We start from the raw sequence: 18,753 nt of genomic DNA, 5'->3' as shown, positions 1-18,753 counted from the left end.
GTGGCTGCAAATACAGATTACCATTAGCAGAGAGGTTTGACTGCACAATAAATGTAATGTACTTAAATCACCCTAAAACCATCCCCCGTGCACCTCTTGGCCCCGGTCTGTGGAAAAATTGTCTTCCATGAAATCAGTCCCTGGTGCCAAAAAGGCTGGGGACTGCTCCCCTAACGTATTGTTGATTATAATCACTTTGTTGGGCTATGAAATAGTGTTCATTCTATCTATCTAACTGTTTTTGTACCCATTAACCATTCTCACCTTGTCCCTCCCTCCCTGCTGCCTTTCCCAGCCTCTGATAACCATCATCCTACGCTCTGTCTCCATGAAATCAATTGTTTTTAATATTTTGCTCCCATGAATGAGTGAGGATATGCAAGACTTGTCTTTCTATGCATGGCTTCCTTCACTTAACATAATGTTCTCCAGTTCTATCCATGTTGTTGCAAATGCCAGGATTCCATTCTTTTTTGTGGCTATATAATATACCATTGTATACATGTACCACAATTTCATTATCCATTCATCCATTGATGGACACTTAGGCTGATTCCAAATCTTGGCTTTTGTGAGTAGTGCTGCAGTAAACGTGGGAGTGCAGGTATCTTTTCCATATATTGATTACCCTCATTTGGATATATATCCAGCAGTGGGATTGCTGGGTCATATGGTAGTTCTATTTTTAGTTTTTTGAGGAAACTCCATAGTGGTTGCACTAATTTACATTCCCACCAATAGTGTACGAAGGTTCCCCTTTCTCCACATCTTTGCCAGCATTCGTTATTGCCTGTCTTTTGGACAAAAGCCATTTTAACTGGGGTGAGATGATATAGTAGTTTTGATTTGCATTTCTCTGATGACTAATGATGTTGAGCATTTTTTCATATACCTGTTGGCCATTTGTGTGTCTTCTTTTGAGAAATATCTATTCAGATCCTTTGCCAATTTTTTAATCGGATTATTTGATTTTTTTTCCTATTGAGTTGTTGGAGCTCCTTATATATTCTAGTTATTTAATCTTTTGTCAGATGGGTAGTTTGCAAATATTTTCTCCCATTCTATGAGTTGTCTCTTCACTTTGTTGATTGTTTCCTTTGCTGTGCAAAAGCTTTTTAGCTTGATGTGATCCCGTTTGTCCAAGTTTGCTTTGATTGCCTGTGCTCTGGGGGTATTACTGAAGAAATCCTTGCCAAGACCAATGCCCCGAAGCATTTCCCCAATGTTTTCTTTTAGTAGTTTCATAGTTTCAGGTCTTAGTTTTAAGTCTTTAATCCATTTTGATTTGATTTTTGTATATGGTGAGAGATATGGGTCTAGTTTCATTCTTCTGTATATATATGTCCAGTTTTCCCAGCACCCTTTATTGAAGAGACTGTCCTTTGCCCACTGTGTGTTCTTGGCACCTTTGTTGAAGATAAGTTCACTACAGATGTGTGGATTTGTTTCTGGGTTCTCTATTCTGTTCCATTGGTCTTTGTGTCTGTTTTTATGCCAGTACCATGCTGTTTTGGTTACTACAGCTCTGTAGGATAAATTGAAGTCAGGTAATGTAATTCCTCCAGTTTTGTTCTTTTTGCTCAGGCTATTCTGGGTCTTTTGTGGTTCCATATAAATTTTAGGATTATTTTTTCTATTTCTGTGAAGAGATTGCATTTTATCTGTAGATTGCTTTGGGTAGTATGGACATTTTAACAATATTGATGCTTCCAGTCCATGAGGATGGAATATCTTTCCATTTTTTGTGTCTTCTTTGATTTCTTTCATCAATGTTTTATAGTTTTCATTATGGAGATCTCTCACTTCTTTGGTTAAATTTATTCCTAGGTATTGTAGCTATTAAAAATGAGATTACTTTCTTGGTTTCTTTTTTAGATTGTTTACTGTTGACATATAGAAATGCTACTCATTTTTGTATGTTGATTTTGTATCCTGCAAGTTTACTGAATTTGTTTATCAGTTCTAATAGTTTTTTGTGGAGTCTTTAGGTTAAAGTTATAAGTTTTAAATTAAAAGATTAATTAATTCTTTACTATACAAATCCTTTCTAGTATCAACCAGTTAATATGTACATTTGTATAATTTCCAAAGGAAAGCTCTTTTGGAGAAGTAGTTTAAAATTTCTCATTCCTCCTGCCAAGACATAGTTTAAAAATAACAAGTTTTCCATTATGGAAATAATTCAAATTCCTGCTTTTTATTCATCTCTTGTATTCCAGTCTTCACTTTACATTTTTAAAGAAGGTGACTTGCCTGAGATTGATCACATTCATGAAAATAAGTAGTAAAATGTGCACCACTTTCTTATACAGTAGTCCAATGACATTCTCAAAGAATTTACTCAAGACCTTTGTAACCACTTTGACAGTATTTGCTCTGCGAGGTGTAATTGAAAACATTTATGGAGCCCTTTAGCCTTTAGTCTTATTGTGCTAAGGTCCATCACTTTTTTTTCCCCAATCACTTTTTAGATTTCCTGACTTTCACTCAGGTTTCATCACCATCACTAGAAGTTGACTTTCTTTTTGATGACATTTTAAAGCAAGAAATAAAGCTCGTATCACTTCATGGGAGTTACTGTGTATGTTACCATCAGTAGAAAGCACAAATCCTGAGCTGAGAATCAGATGCTTGGCAATTGCTTGGTCTTGTTCACTGTTAAAGTAGCTTACTTCCCTGTACCAGTGAGATTCTGATTGATGCTTCAGAAAAGTGAGAAATGTTTATATATTCTGTATTTTCAGTACTAAGGGAAGCAAGGCACAGCCAAGATATTGCTATAGGACCACTCTGCTTAGGCTTAGCTTTATATATTTATTTAAAAAATCAAATACCTTTCTTCTTTTGTTCTCCCTCAATTAAAATTCTAGCCCAGACATTCTCTTCAGGATCTCACAGTGCCATCAGCCTCAGGCCTATATCATGGTTCCTTTCATTATCATATCATTATAGCATGGGAGCTAGCTGGTCCTTTCCCTATGTATCTTACTGAGACCCACTAGTGTTTGTTTATTCTACAGGTATTCAAGTACCTAAATAATTAGATATTTGAGGCACTATTCAGGTACAAAGCATACAATAATGAACCAAACAGAACTCTGTGCCCTCATGGAATTTATATTCTGGTGTAGAAATGTAAGACAACCCATCTGCTTTTGTCATTTTACTTTTAGTTCTAGTTTTTGGCAAAGGCTTGTTTTCTTAGATTACTTTTTTGCCCTTTTCTACTCATTTCCAAAAAACACTTTTAGACCTATCTTATTATTTTGCTTTGTTCATTCCTCCATTTATCTTATATAGCTCTTTAATTCTTTTAACTTTGGAAAAAGAGAGCTTCCTTTTTCAGACTAATTTTCTTCTTTTTCTGTGTCCTTTCCACCTCATATAGAGTACCCAGACTGGTTAAGCAGAAAAGGAATTGATTAGAAGAGTATCGGGTAGCTCACAGAATCAACAGGTAGGCTAGAATTCAAGCTCGGGCTCTAAGAAAACAAGCTACAGCTAAGACCATGACTCAGGAATGGTCTACATGGGAGTGTTGTAAGCAGGGAATTTCAGTGAGGACAAATCTTGGATGGAAAGGATCTGGGGTACTTAACCTCACACAAGGTGGATGATCGCTCTGGGATATGGTACCATATTGAGGGCTTAAGATTTGTTGCTGCTTCTGGCAAATTAACTACTCGGCAACAGCCAGATCAGCCTCAGGGAGGAGAGGTCGATGCTGTTGAATCTGGGCACTCCTCTCTGCCACCATGAAAGGCTGGTTGACATCTACACAGTGGATTATTTAGTCCACCTGTTTAAGAGCTTCCTCTGTACTGGGGCCTTTTGGTTGCATTAACATACATCAAAGATATTTTCACATCATGGGCTCATTTTGGAGAAGTCCAGCCACCTACTCGTTTTTCAGATTCTTAATTGCCAGTTCTCCAGTCTTGCTTCTTACAGGTTCCTATCTGGTTATACCATTAGCTATACCCCACGAATCAGTGTAACCTCAGACCATCTTTTCTATTGATAACCTAGACAAGACATCGTGATTAAAGTTCTGCCTACTAGGGCCACCTCTGAGTGGAGTTATAATCCTATAGCAGTTCACTCTTGGCTAAGACTAGCTCATGTAAACTGGGCTATAATTATTTCCTCAGGTGTCATTTGGTCAGAGGGAACTCCCCATCAAGTCATAGGTGTGTTTTAAGGAAAGGATAGTAATATGGCAGAGGTAGGCCTTCTAAGAGTGTGAGTAATATGCTCATGCCACTTTCCCATGTCTTTAAGATCTGCTCAGGCAACTTGAAGATGGAATGCTATTGGGTACACCTGACTTCATGAGTAGGTGAGTTTGATAACACTCAGCTCGTGAGAGGTAATTGGGGTTGATTATCTCTAGATGTTCCCTCCTTACCTTCAGTCTCTACCTAGAGCTAGTAGCAAACCCAAGGTGAAAGGTCCCTTTCATTTTTTTATGTAGGGTTAATCTCATTTGCACTTATGTTTTACTATGGCATCTAGGTTATAGGTATATGGCTTCATCACCTTTATGTCCTCAATATGATGGAGCACTGTGATGCCTTGTGATGGTTAGGGTCTCTGACAGTGAAATTGAGGCACAGATCTGAGAGCTGATGTTGCTGTAAGGCAATGGTTTTCACAGTTTGGTGTGCACCAGAATCATCTGAAGGGCTTGATAAAACACAGATCACTGGCCTCACCCCAGAGTTCCTGAATCAGTAGGTCTGAGATGAGATAGAGAATTTTCATTTTGAACAAGTTCCTAAAGGATGCCACTGCTGCTGATTCAGGAACCACTCTTTGAGAACCACTGCTCTAAGGCAAGTTGGTGAAGATGTGCTTCTGCCTCTGCTGGGTAAAAGCAAATTGCTTTTGGAGAAAAAAGAATTGACCAGATTAGAGCTACATACCAGGTGCCAAGGCTGTGCTGATTTGCTGCAGCAAAGAGACCACATCTTGAAAAGTACCTTAACCATTTGATGAAGGTTGCTTAAGACAATCTATTAAGAACACATCCAGGCCAGGCACAGTGGCTAATGCCTGTAATCCTAGCACTCTGAGAGGCTGAGGTGGGAGGATTGCTTGAGGCCAGGAGTTCGAGACTAGCCTGAGCAAGAGCAAGAGCCCATCTCTACAAAAAAAAAAAAATAGAAAAAATTAGCCGGGCATAGTGGCAATCGCCTATAGTCCCAGCTACTGGGGAGGCCGAGGCAGGAGAATCACTTGAGCCCAGGAGTTTGAGGTGCAGCCAGCTGTGGTGATGCCACTGCACTCTAACCCAGATGACAGAGCGAGACTCTGTCTCAAAAAACAAACAAACAAAGCCATATCCAGTTGCACTGGAAAGTTAAAATGGGAAAGTGATAGGAATTATTACCTCTGAATATGTTTTTGATGGTGTCACTGATCTCTGAAAATGCCCTTGATCTGCAGTAGTGCTTTTGATATTTTATCATTGTGGGGAGGGAAAGCTCTAATGGTTTCTGTTTGGCCCCTCCTACCATAATAAGGTTTATCCAGGAAACCAATATGGTGATTGTGCTTTTGCTAAATACAGTTGTTTTAGGTATATGCACATAGACTTGGGGAAGTTACAGTGGGTTGGGTTTGGGGTCTCACTCATCAAAAGCCCATTTATCATCTAATGTCCAAAAGCCCAATCTCTGAAGCTAGCACTGAATCCAGAATCTCTGAGAAATAACCCCATATCAGTGTTCTTAGCTCCATCTAAAATTATGTTACTTCCCCCTTAATCCAGAACCCTCAGAATCCAATATAAATTAAAGGTATCGTGGAACTAATTTAAAAGCCTTTTTTCCAGATGTGATTTTGACTTGACCTTCCCAGGGCATGCTGGGGTAGAACTCTAGTTGTAGGCTGAGACATTGAAGAATGGTGGGGATAGAGCATGAGGCTATTTATTTTCTTCTTAAAAAGTAAATCTCTGAGATGAGGAGGATCTGTCTTAAGGGCTGCTGGTTCAGAGCGCTGAGTATTCTGAACCTCATCACATATCCCCACTTCTGGGTCCCACTGCTTCCTAATGACAGTATCACCAGGTCTCTTATATGAAATGGAAGTGAATTAAACTGATATAATTTGGCAATTTACAGGATCAAACTTTGGGTTTCAACTTCTTGAGCCTTAAGTCCTTTTGGTCCTGTGTTTCACTCCACATCTTGAGTCAAGAATTGAGATATGCCTGTTATTCCGTTTCTAAACCAAACAGTGCTATTAGAAGCCCTCACCTCACCCCACAATCTTTCAATAACTCATGCTCTTCCTACTATTTTTTGGTTGTCTGGCAGCAGCAATTTTATCTCTCCATACCTTTGCTGGATACATCTTTCTAAGATATACTGAGAATCTAAGTGATCACAAGGATAACTCCGCTGTTTTGCTGCTATATGCCATGGATTGCCAGATTTACATCTCCAAATACTAATAGGATATTCACTGCTTTTGGCCGGAAACCTAGTTCTAGAATTCCTCCCATGTTGCTTAGGTCACTTGCAACCCATTCTTTGTGTAATTTCTGTATTAGTCAGTCTTCTTGGTTATAAACAACAGAACCAACTCTGACTAAGCAGAAAATGTATGGATATTGGACAGCTTGTAGAATCAATGGGGAGGCTAGAGAACCAGGTTCAGAATAGAGGGAGGAGCAAAGGGAACCAGGGCATAGCTAAGATCATGTCACAGGATCAGTATGTTACCAGCGCTGATGCCATTGGACACTTCCTGAACTATTGTCAATGGAAACTTAATTTGGCGCTACAAGGATTATTGATCCCACTGCAGCTGCCTCAAATATTCTGACTATATTTTCTTTTTCACGACCCTCTCCCCAAGAATCACATTGCCTAGAACATCCAAATGGCCAAGCTTAGATTAGCTGCCTGTGTGTTTGTTGCCAGGTTGCATCCCTGCATCCCTCCTTAGCTTCTGTAGCATGTCACTTAATTTGGGATTCCCAAAAATAGGACTCCTGGGCAGGCAAAAACAGTAAATATTCACTGCAGAGCTCAGTGTAAGACAGAGTTACCTACCAAGGAGAAAATTTTACTGTAGTAGCTACAGTTGTTTTGAAATTTATCTCCAGATCTGCTATTCAAGTCTTTATTACCTGCTTTATAAACTTTTGAGCCATAAGTGTCCTTAGAGATCATCCATAATTCATTGCTCTCATTTTACTGATGGATACTGAGACTCAGAGGCAGAGGTGGCACAGATAGCTAATTAGATAGAGTTAAACTATTAGAATTAAATAGTAGTTAAAATTTAGTTAGAATTAAAATGCTGGCATTATTTCCAGCAAAGGATTATATAAAGTACTACATGTATTTTGGTTCCCATTATCCATGTATCTTACAGTTTGGCTCAGGCTGTTTTTCAGAATAGAGGTGTGAATTGCCTTCTTAATTGTCCTCTTCTTCCAGTACTAATATACTGCTATTAATATTTCTAGGGGGTTTTGCCAGAGACTGACCATTTCCTTAAAGAACCCTACTTTTTATTTCTCTGAGTGTTAAAACTATAATTAACTATTTTGATTATTATTGAATGGTAGAATCTCAAAAGAATTATTGATACTTTGTTGTGGTTATTATATGAGTTTTTTGGGAATGAAATTTGAAAAGGAGAAATTCATAATGAGATCATGAAGACACTCGGTTACTAAGAGATTTGAAGAAAGTGTGTCGCTAAGGGGGAGGAAAGGGAACAGACTGAACAGACCAAGAAGTTTGAATATTTGCTCAATTCACGGATTTACACTTTAATTCGTGGGTTTAATTCACAGATTTGGCACTTACTGCACTTAATATTAGTTTAACAATGTGATGGGATTTAGAATATAAAATTAAGGATATAAGAAATATCACGGTGGGTCAGGTTAGTAGTCTTTCCATCTCAAGGTTTGGTTTCTGGGAATGGTACCTAGGACATTTTGTAGAAGAACATTAAAGATTCCTATCAAAATTTTTATTTCATAAGATGAAGGAAATATGCTCATCCTATTTATGTTCTCAAATAATGGGTATGAGTTCATTAATAGGCTATCTATTATTATTATTTTTTTAGAGATGGGGTCTCACTATGTTGCCCAAGCTGATGTCAAACTCCTGGCCTCGGCTTCCCAAAGTACTGGGATTATAGTTATGAGCCACCACGCCTGGCTGACTACTCATTATTTAAAGTGTTATTATTTGTTCTAAAATTACCTGCTTCAGGAGGGACATACATCATTTGGAATTTGATAAACATAGCTTGAGGTTTTACAGTCTTTGGTATGTGTCCTGTGAACATTTTTTTTTTTTTCAAACTGAAGAGTTTCTTTCATGTAGAAGAGTCCCAGTACTCTTTTGATTTCTTTTCTTCCTTTTATCCGTGTCAGCATTTTTGCCTGTCTTAGTGCTTTGGGAAATGGTAATTTTCAGGGAGAATTGGATAACAGCATGGTATAAAGGCTAATGATGACATACTCTGGAGTCACAGGAACCCAAGTTCATATCCTAGTTCTGCTTCTTACTACTATTGCTTAATTGCTTAATCTCTCAAAGCTTCAGTTACCTCATCTGTAAGGTAGAGATGAGAACAGGGTTATCGTAAAGGTCAATGGTATATGAAAGTATATGAAAAAGCACAGTGCCTAGCTTATGGTAAGTGCTGAATAAATCAAAGCTCTGATTTATTATCAGTAGCTATAATACTGGTAAAAGTAGCATTTGATCAAGAATAAGGACACCTAGATTCTAATCCAGGGCAGATTTTAGAATTTCAGTAACAATTTCTATAAGAAATTGGCTTCAGTTTTCTCACTTGTGAGCTGAGGGTTTGAATCAGGTCAGTGGTTTTCAAACTGTGATCTCTGGAGGTGGTTGAGGTCATGGTAGTGAAGGGGAGCTATGCGAGGTATCTCAGCAGGGAGGGCTTCCTTTTCCACCAGAGAGGCCGCGCCTTTCTTTATTTAGCATATCGAGCTTCTTTGTAACCTCCTATCTAAAGAAAATGTTGCTTGGCAAAATGTACACAGGTGAGTGCACAGGCACATACACTTTGAAAATAATTAACTTAAAGGTTCTCTCAGGTCCCTTCCGAATCTAAAATTCTTTAAGTCTATTAGGCTGTAACAGAACTTGGAAGTTGGTGGCCCATGCTGGATCTAACCTGAAGACGTTTGTCCTACACAGTGTTTTAAATGTATATATTAAAGTGTTACAATCCAAAATTTGGGAGATTTCACACAAGAATCTAGGTTCTCTTTTCTTGTGAAAAATTGATATACTTGACAATTCTTTGTCCACATTTGCAAATAATAGTCTGCTGGAGTTGAGTAGCAGTTGCTACCCAACTACTGCCTATTGTCTTGAATTTACCTCTCTGGCCTCTGGAAGTATTTGAGTTTTCAACATTCAGTTTATCCTCTACACAGTACAGGAACATCAGCATTATTGGATTAAGCATCGTTGGCACTGTGGAAGAATTAAATGAGGGAAGTGACTTGTTGTGTTTGCCCTGTAAGAAAAGAAAATTGTTTTTATATAGCAAAAGTACATGTATTACTTTCATTTTGCCTGCCCTTGAACTGGATCATTCGTTCTTAAGTACTGACCATCAGTTTATCATGGCTGTTGCAAAATGGCTTCTGAGTTAGAACTAAACACTGTGCATTTTAATTCTTTCCCTGAAAGGATCTGATTACCAGACACTCAAAATATTTAGGAATATTTAGGTTTTTGGGGGGCAGTCAACAAAGAAGTAAATGCTACCAGTTGTCCATGGCTCCCCTTCTCTCACCTTAGTCTCAGAGGAGGATTCTCCCACTATCTGGGCATTCTCCCTCTTAGGATAGAGGAAATTTTGAAAAGTACTGTGCTGTTTGCTCTCCAGCAAGTTCCTGTTAGGTGGCAAAGGGTCAGGCATCGTTCAAATAAGAGAGACAGTGTACCAACTGTGGCAGCCCTGTCTTTGCTCAGTCACATTGCCCCATCAGGACAGGGTGAACTTTCCACTGGCCCAACATCCTCCAAAGCTACCATCTAATTATTGGGTGTGGTTTCTGTATGTGCCTTTTAAATAGGACTTATTAATTGCAGTGCTCTAATCAAATCTTATATTTACTTATTAATTTGTCTGCTTGACCTTTCATTTACCAAGAAAGATGTATTGATATTTCTCATTATTACCATGGAATTATACATTTCTCCTTGTAGTTTTGTTGCTTTTTGCTTTATATATTTTAAGGTGATTTTATGCAGTGTATACAGTGCTCAGCAATGCATTTTACAGTATGTTTGTTGCAGTTTATCCAGAACCTGAATGTGTTGTGGCAGGAGCTATTTAGTTGGCCATACTGCTGAAAGAACTCCTCATTCCTTCTGTCTTCCAGAAATTTCTGAAAGTTGATAGTTCATTCAGGAGAACTTCCCTTGGTTTTTTTTTTTTAATGCATCTGTGGATATATTTTTTTAAATTTTTAAACCTTTTCTCTCATTTCAATGACATCTGAAAAGGAAGGAGATGCTAATATATATAGTAGCAATCCCCAGCCTTTTTGGCACCAGGGACCAGTTTCATCGAGGGGGTGGGGAGGACAGAGCTCAGGCGGTGAAGCCTGCAATGGATAGCAGCTATAAATACAGATGAAGCTTCGCTGGCCCACCACTCACCTCCTGCTGTGTGTCACCCCTAACCCCCCTTTCTAAGTTTCATGGAAGACAATTTTTCCACGGATGGGGTAGGGGATAAGGGTTGGGGGGTGCGGTGGCAGAGCTCTGCAGCCAGATCCCTAACAGGCCACGGACCGCAGCTATGTAGATTCAGCTCACTCCCCTTGAATCAGAATTTCCTTCTCTTATGCTACATGTTTTCTTTAGGTGATTTCAGTTATTTCAATGACCATTCTTAGACTGATGACTTTCTAATTTAACCTAAGGTCTCTCACCTGCATAGCTCTGTTTATTTAACCTCCTAGTAGTAGATATTCACACTCAGATGTCCCATGGGCTCTTCAGACGGACTGTCCATTAACTAGTGAATGGATAAACAGATACTACTCAGCAATTAAAAGGAACTAACTATTTACTGATATGTGGAATAATGTGGATGAATCCCAAAATAATAATGTTGATTGAAAGAAGCCAGACAAAAAAAAACATATTATGTGATTCCACTTATATAAAATTATAGAAAATACTGCTCTGTAGTGACAGAAAGCAGATTGGTGGTTGCCAGGGAGTGACAGGTTACTGAGGAGATGAAAAAGAGGATGGAAGAGAGGGAGGAATTACAAAGAGGCAAGAGGAAACTTTTGGTGGTGATGGATATTACCTTAATTGTGGTAATGATCTCAAAACTTATCAAAATGTACATTTTGTACATATTCAGTTTGGCAGATATCGGTCTTTCCTGAATAAAGCTGAGGGGAAAAAAGTCCTTAGTACTAAAAGGCTTTTAACAGAAACACAATAGGCCTTGCCCACCCTGCGTCTCCATCCCAGTCCTGCTCCTCAGAGGCAGCCACTTTGAACTCTTTTATGTGTTCTTCTGGTATGTATGTAAGCCATACTCTAATACGCTTACTCTGTCATTTATTGATTCATCAATTTGAATTTCAGGCAGTATCTGTTTAGTTTTTCCTGTTATCCTGGTAGTTGATCATTCATTTCTCTCACTCTGCCACTTTTACTTCTCTTAACCTCCTAATACAATTTTTGGTTAAATCAGTACTCAATGCTAGCATTGCTAGGATTATTAAATATTGTTCACTGCTGAGTGAAGTGGTGTACTTTGATTATATTTATTTCTGTAATATCTTCCCCTCAACAGTTAGTGCAGTAATTGCATTTTCCCCATTTGCTTTGTTTTTTTATGTACGTATAGCTTTTTTCAGATGTGCTAACAGACTTTTCAGACACCTAGCAGCAATTTTCCCAGATGATCAAAGTATCATATAATCCGTAAATTCCAATCCCCCACTCCATCTCCTAGAGACCTTTCTCTTTCAGCCGTTTGTCCTTCTATCAAGTATGTTCTGATTGCTTTCTGGACTAGATTCTTAGTTGTCATGCTGAGGATTTCTCTTGCCATTCTCCAGTGTTGAATCAACCAATTCCAGGGTCCTATATCATTTCCCTTTCTGGCTTATTCATATATTCCTTCAGTATATTTCAGGAATACTGTATCTTCTAGTTGCTTCCTAAAAAGGGATGCTTGAAAGTTAAACTTTTTAATTCCTTACAGGGGCCAAAATGTCATTATTTTACCCTCAATTAAATGCTGGGTATAGAATTCTAGGTTGAAAGTAATTTTCCTTTATTAGCTGGGTGTGGTGGTGGGTGCCTGTAGTCCTAGCTACTAGGGAGGCTGAGTCAGGAGGATGGCTTCCCGTGAGCCCAGCAGTTCAAGTGTGCATTGAGCTACGATCATGTCACTGCACTTTTCCAGCCTGGGTGAAAGAAAGAGGCTCTAAAACATAAAATAAAAAAGATTAAATAATTGTTTTAAAAAAAAAAAGAAAGAAATTTTCCTTCAGAATTTTATAGTTATTTCTTCGTTGTCTTCTAGCATCTGATATTATCACATATTCAGAATTTAATATCTTTGCATATGTCCAGAGTTTCTTCCCCCTCTGGAAACATTTATGTTATCTTAGCACTCTGAAATTTTTTATTGACATGACATGTCATTGTTCATTCATCGTTCTGGAGAGTCTTTCATTTATTCTATAAATATTTATAGAGAAATTGCTATGTAGCAGACACTGTTTTAGGCACTGGAGATATAATAGTGAACAAAATAGACAAAGTCCCTTCCCCTCATGGAATTTACATTCTAGTGGTAGAGGCAGAAATTAAATAAACTAATATATTATGAAATGTCAGATAGTGATAAGGGCTGAAAAGAAATATAAACCAGAGTAATGGGATAGAGAATGACAGAATAATTTTTGGACAGGGTGGGCAGAGACTGCCTCTCTGAGGTAATAGTTGAATTGGAGACACAAGTAAATGAGGACATAAGCCATGTGGCTGGCTGGGAGAAAAGCTGAGGGGAACAGCAAATGCAAAGATTCTGAGTCAGAAATATACGTGGAATGAGGAGAAGCAAAAGTCCCCTTTAGTGGCAATGGAGTGAAAAAGAGAAAGAGTGGTAGGAAATGAAATTGGAGACATAGTCTGGGACCAGGAAATTTAAGGCCTCCCAGAAGTTGGTAGAGACTTTGGAATTTATTTTATTGAAGTCTTTGAACAAGGATAAACTTACATTTTAAAGAATCACATTGGAGAGAGTATAGATTGATATGGAAAATTGATTGTAAGGTTAGCAAGAGTGGGAAATAGTAAGACCTGTTAGGAGACCATTTCAGTAGTCTAGGTGAGAGATACAGTGGCTTAGACTGAGTGGTAGTAGTGGGAAATGGTCAGATTTGGAATATATTTTGAAGGGAAAGCCAACAGGATTTGCTAATGGATTGGAAATGGGGTGGAAGAAGACAGTAGTAAAGAATGGATCTTTTTTTTTTTAAGTTTTTTTTTTATTTCAGCATATTATGGGGGGGGTACAAAAGTTTAGGTTACGTATGTTGCCCTTGCCCCACCTCCCACCCCAAGGCAGAGCTTCAAGCGTGTCCATCCCCTAGACGGTGCGCATCACACTCATTATGTATGTATACACCCATCCCCTCCCCCCCCACATCTGCCCAACACCCGATTAATGTTATTCCTAAATGTGCTCTTAGGTGATGACCAGTGAAACCAATTTGATGGTGAGTACATGTGGTGCTTATTTTTCCATTCTTGGGATACTTCACTTAGTAGAATGGGTTCCAGCTCTATCCAGGAAAATACAAGAGGTGCTATATCCGCATTATTTCTTATAGCTGAGTAGTATTCCATGGTATACATATATCACATTTTATTAATCCACTCATGTATTGATGGGCACTTGTTTCCACATCTTTGCAATTGTGAATTGTGCTGCTGTAAACATTCGGGTGCAGGTGTCTTTGTTATAGAATGTCTTTTGTTCTTTTGGTAGATGCCCAATAATGAGATTGCTGGATCAAATGGTAGGTCTACTTGTATCTGTTTAAGGTATCTCCATATTGCTTTCCACAGAGGTTGCACTAGTTTGCAGTCCCACCAGCAGTGTATGAGTGTTCCTGTCTCTCCACATCCACACCAACATTTATTGTTATGGGACTTTTTGATAAAGGCCATTCTCACTGGAGTTAAGTGATATCTCATTGTGGTTTTGATTTGCATTTCCCTGATGAATAGAGATGTTGAGCATTTTTTCATTGGTTTGTTGGCCATTCTTCTGTCTTCTTTTGAAAAATTTCCATTCATGTCCTTTGGTCACTTTTTGATAGGGTTGTTTGATTTTTTTCTTGGTGATTTTCCTGAGTTCTAAATAGATTCTAGTTATCAGCCGTTTATCCTGTGTGTAGCATGTGAAAATTTTTTCCCATTCTGTAGGTTGTCTGTCTGCTCTCGTGACAGTTTCTTTGGCTGTGCAGAAGCTTTTTAATTTAATCAGGTCCCATTTATTTATTTTTGTTGTTGCTGTGATTGCCTTTGGGGTCTTCTTCATAAATTCTTTGCCTAGGCCAATGTCTATAAGAGTCTTTCCCACATTTTCTTCTAGAATTCTAATAGTTTCACACCTTACGTTTAAGTCTGTTATCCACCGTGATTTGATTTTTGTGAGAGGTGAAAGGTGTGGGTCCTGTTTCAGTCTTCTACATGTGGCTATCCAGTTTTCCCAGCACCATTTATTGAATAAAGATTCTTTTCCCCAGAGTATGTTTTTGTCTGCTTTGTCAAAGATTAGATGGCTATATGAGGATGGTTTTATGTATCTGGATTCTCAGTTCTGTTCCACTGGTCTGTGACCCTGTTCTTGTGCCTATACCAAGCTGTTTTAATAACCACAGCCTTGTAGTATAGTTTGAAATCTGGTAAATTAATACCTCCCATTTTGTTCTTATTGCCTAAAATTGCTTTTGCTAAACAGGGTCTTCTCTGGTTCCATACAAAGCGTAAAATTATTTTTTCTGTATCTGTGAAAAGTGATGTTGGTAATTTAATAGAGATTGCATTGAATCTGTAGATCACTTTGGGTAGTATAGACATTTTAACAACATTGATTCTTCCGATCCACGAGCATGGTATGGTTTTCCACCTGTTCACGTGCTCTGCAATTTCCTTCCTCAGTGTTTCTCAGTTCTCCCTGTAGAGGTTTACCTCCTTAGTTAAATATATTCTTAGGTACCTTATTTTCTTTGTTGCTATTATGAAAGGTATTGAGTCCTTAACTTGCTTCTCAGTTTGACTGTTATTGGCATATATGAATGCCTCTGATTTGTGTGTGTTGATTTTGTATCCTGAGACTTTACTGAATTCACTTATCAATTCCAGGAGTCTCTTGGTTGAATCCTTGGGGTTTTCTAGATATAATATAATATCATCAGCAAAGAGTGAGAGTTTGATCTCTTCTGTCCCTATCTGGACACCCTTGATTCTGCTCTCTTGCCTGATTGATCTGGCAAGGACTTCCAGCACTATGTTGAATAGCAGTGGGGACAGTGGGCAACCTTGGCTCGTTCCAGTTCTAAGTGGGAATGCTTTCAATTTTTCCCCAAAGAATGAATCTTAAGATTCTTGCCCTGAGCGACTTGGTGAGGATGGCATCATTTACTGAGACAGGGAAGACTGAGGGAGTCTTTGGGGATAGGGATGCAATGGAACTGAGTTGTGTTTTGGATACGTTGGTTTGAGAAGCCAGGAAGCAGATGTTCATTCAAGTCTAGGGGTCACTGGAGCATTGGGGTCAGACAAGTTTCCTCTGAGCAGCAAGCGTAGATAGGGAAGAGGTCTGGGGCCTGAGCTGTGGAGCATTTCAAGACTTAGAATTGGGAAGTGGAAGAACATCAGAAAAGGAACAGCCAGTGAAATAGAAATCCAGGAGAATTCATGTCCTAGAAGACAAAAATACCTCAAGAAAAAATACCTCAAGCTGAAGATAGGATCCACTGTGTCAGTTGTTTTGTTAAAAGTTGAGTAGAAGGAAGACTTAGAATATACCATCAGATGTGACAGTGTGGAGTTTATTGGTGACTCTGACAAGTTGTTTCACTGGAGTAATCCATGGCTTCTGGAAAAATGTATAATTGAATAAAATAATGGTATTCCACTGTGTATGAAGGGTTCATTAGTCTGATAGAATTTAAAGATTCTTTTAGAGTATAAAAGCATTAAGTGAATTAATTTTCTTCATTTGTTATTAAAATGTTTTCTAACCTTATCTGTTTTTTCTTAATAGCATTTTCTTCCTCTTGCAAATCTGGAGTGTTCACCAAATGTTGAGACTTTCCTTTGCAAAGCTTTTGTACCAGCCTGCACAGAGCAAATTCATGTGGTTCAACCTTGTCGTAAATTTTGTGAGAAAGTATATTCTGATTGCAAGAAAATAATTGACACTTTTGGGATCCGATGGCCTGAGGAACTTGAATGTGACAGGTAAATTATGTTTCTCACAAAAGCTATTCATGGTATTTTAATATTGGCATTAGCTCTTCAGAATATTAGCAACCGGCTTTCATTATTTCAGTAAATTTTTATTGTACACTTAATATGTGCCGGGCATTGTGGTGGTAAATTATTGCAGACACAAAGGTGAGCAAAAAAGAGACTTGCTTCTTGCTCTCAGGGAACTTGCAGTAAGGTGGGACAGATAGATACTCATCAAATAAATGCAAAATTACCCCTGTGGTAGATACAACAAAGGGAAGGTATTGTGCCTTTGACCCAAGCTGGGGGAAAGGGAAGGAAATGGCTATTGAGCTAAAGTATGAAGGGTAAGACAGAGGTAATTAGGCAAGGAGAGGAAGGAAGAACATTTTGGGTAGTGGGAATAGCTTGTTCGGAGACCATGTGACATGAGGGCACATGGCATGTTCACAGAATTAAAAAGCCTGTGTGGCTGGAATGATGAGAGTAAAAAAGAATGTGGTGTAAGATAAAGAAAGAGAACCAGCAGACCATTCAGGGCTCATCTTGCATGTTTTTATGCTAAAAGCAATGAGAAGGTCTTCAGGTATTTTAAGATAGGAATGGGGAGCATGATCCTGTCAGCTTCTGTGTGGAGCTTGGCCCTCGTGTCACAATCTGAGGGTGGGGCGGTGCTCCTTGGCAGTTCCTTTTAGGAATCCAGGCTGCTTCCATTATGCAACTCTGACAGCCGTGTAGATGGGGGAGAGAGATGGTAGAGAACCCACACCTTTTCTTGACTACCTCAAACTGAAAGTATCATACCTTTTCCATTTTCATTCCTGTTGGCAAGATGTCAGTTATGTGGTCACAACTGAACTAAGAGAGAAAATGGGAAATGTGTGTCCAGAAGAGATGTGTGTCAAGTCAGAGAATGTTGTCAGGTGCTGCCAGTTGGAAAGAACGTCTCATACGGTTTCACTGGAGTGACGGAGACAAAGGACAGATTGCAGTTGGTAAAGCAGTTAAGTGGAAATTGAAGCAAGACACAGCGTGTTCTCAGGAAATCTGGCTACAAAAGAGGAGTTTACGAGTTTAATGGGAAAGAACTGAATAGTTTTTAAACTCCTAGGAAAAAGGAAGAGGCAAGCATTTATGAGGTAGAAGAGAAATAATCAAAGGAAGTTTTCTGAGAAAGAGGTAGGATCCCAAGCACAGATAAAATGTTGGCTGTGGGTAAGAGGAGTCTCCAGAAGAGGACGGGATTGCTGTGGATGTAGGTGGGTTTGTGTGTTCAGTAAGGTTGTTGCAAGAATTTCTGTCTGATGGTTTCTGTTTCCTTTGTGAGGTAGTAAGAGTCAAGGTCCTCTGGTGAGAGTCTGGGAGCAAGGGTGTAAGTTTGAGAAGTGGTAGTTATGGAGAGTGAGCAGGCTGGAGAAGCTTCATAACATTTTAGGTAAATCAGGTGAGCCTGAATCTGTAGTGGATCTCACGTGACCTGTTGGGACCTTCTCCAGCAGTGGTGGGATGCTTAGGGCTAGGCAGAGAAAGCAGATCTTTGCATCTATGTGTGGGGTTTTGTCCGATGGATTCAGTCCAAATAGAAAGGAGCAGTAAAAAATGAAGGGTAATGACAAGAAGAGTGTTACTGAAACAATAGCCTATGAAAGTCTAACGGGATGAGGACTGAAATGAAGAAAGGAAAGGACTGGTGTATGGAGATAAGCTGGAGGAGATTCCAGTGAGGCTTTAAAAAAAGGTATAGGCCAGGCACAGTGGCTCAAACCTATAATTCTAGCACTTTGGGAAGTCAAAGCAGAAGGTTCCCTTGAGCCCAGGAGTTTGAGACCAGCCTGGGCAACATAACAAGACCCTGTCTCTAAAAAAAATATAGATATAGATATGGTGGAGCACGCCTGTAGTTGCAGCTCCTCAGGAGGCAGAGGCACAGGAATCGCTTGAGTTCAGGAGTTCATGATTATGGTGAGCTTTGATCGGGCCACTGCACTCCAGCCTGGAGCAAGCCTGTCTCTTAAAAAAAAAGCATAGTGAGAATGTTTTAATAAATGAGCTGCAAAGATAGGAGTTAGCAGACCAAGGGCAGAATGCTTGAGTTGATTTTTTTTTTCTTTCTTTTCTTTTCTTTTCTTTTTTTTTTTAATGCCCAGGCTGGTCTCTAACTCCTGGTCTCAAGCAATCTTCCTACCTCAGCCTCCCAACGTGCTGGGATTATAGGCATGAGCCT

At 39.0% G+C, this 18,753-nt stretch overlaps 1 protein-coding gene across 2 annotated transcripts in view; it reads left to right on the top strand.

The window, feature by feature from the left end:
- The window catches only part of FZD6 (frizzled class receptor 6), a 38,468-nt gene that overhangs the window by 7,916 nt on the left and 11,799 nt on the right, over positions 1 to 18,753 (top strand). The window contains exons 2-3 of one of the 2 annotated variants that reach the window (XM_045561903.1): positions 4,282 to 4,339; positions 16,342 to 16,538. Coding sequence is in view for 1 of the 2 variants with exons in the window: in XM_045561902.1 (XP_045417858.1) it covers positions 16,342 to 16,538 (197 nt within the window). In the remaining variant the exon portion in view is untranslated. The remainder of the gene's footprint in view (positions 1 to 4,281; positions 4,340 to 16,341; positions 16,539 to 18,753) is intronic. The other variant, XM_045561902.1, reaches the window with a different exon arrangement.

Source organism: Lemur catta, chromosome 9, assembly GCF_020740605.2.
Source record: "Lemur catta isolate mLemCat1 chromosome 9, mLemCat1.pri, whole genome shotgun sequence".
Lineage (NCBI taxonomy): Eukaryota > Metazoa > Chordata > Mammalia > Primates > Lemuridae > Lemur > Lemur catta.
This window is presented reverse-complemented; position numbering and strand designations above follow the sequence as displayed.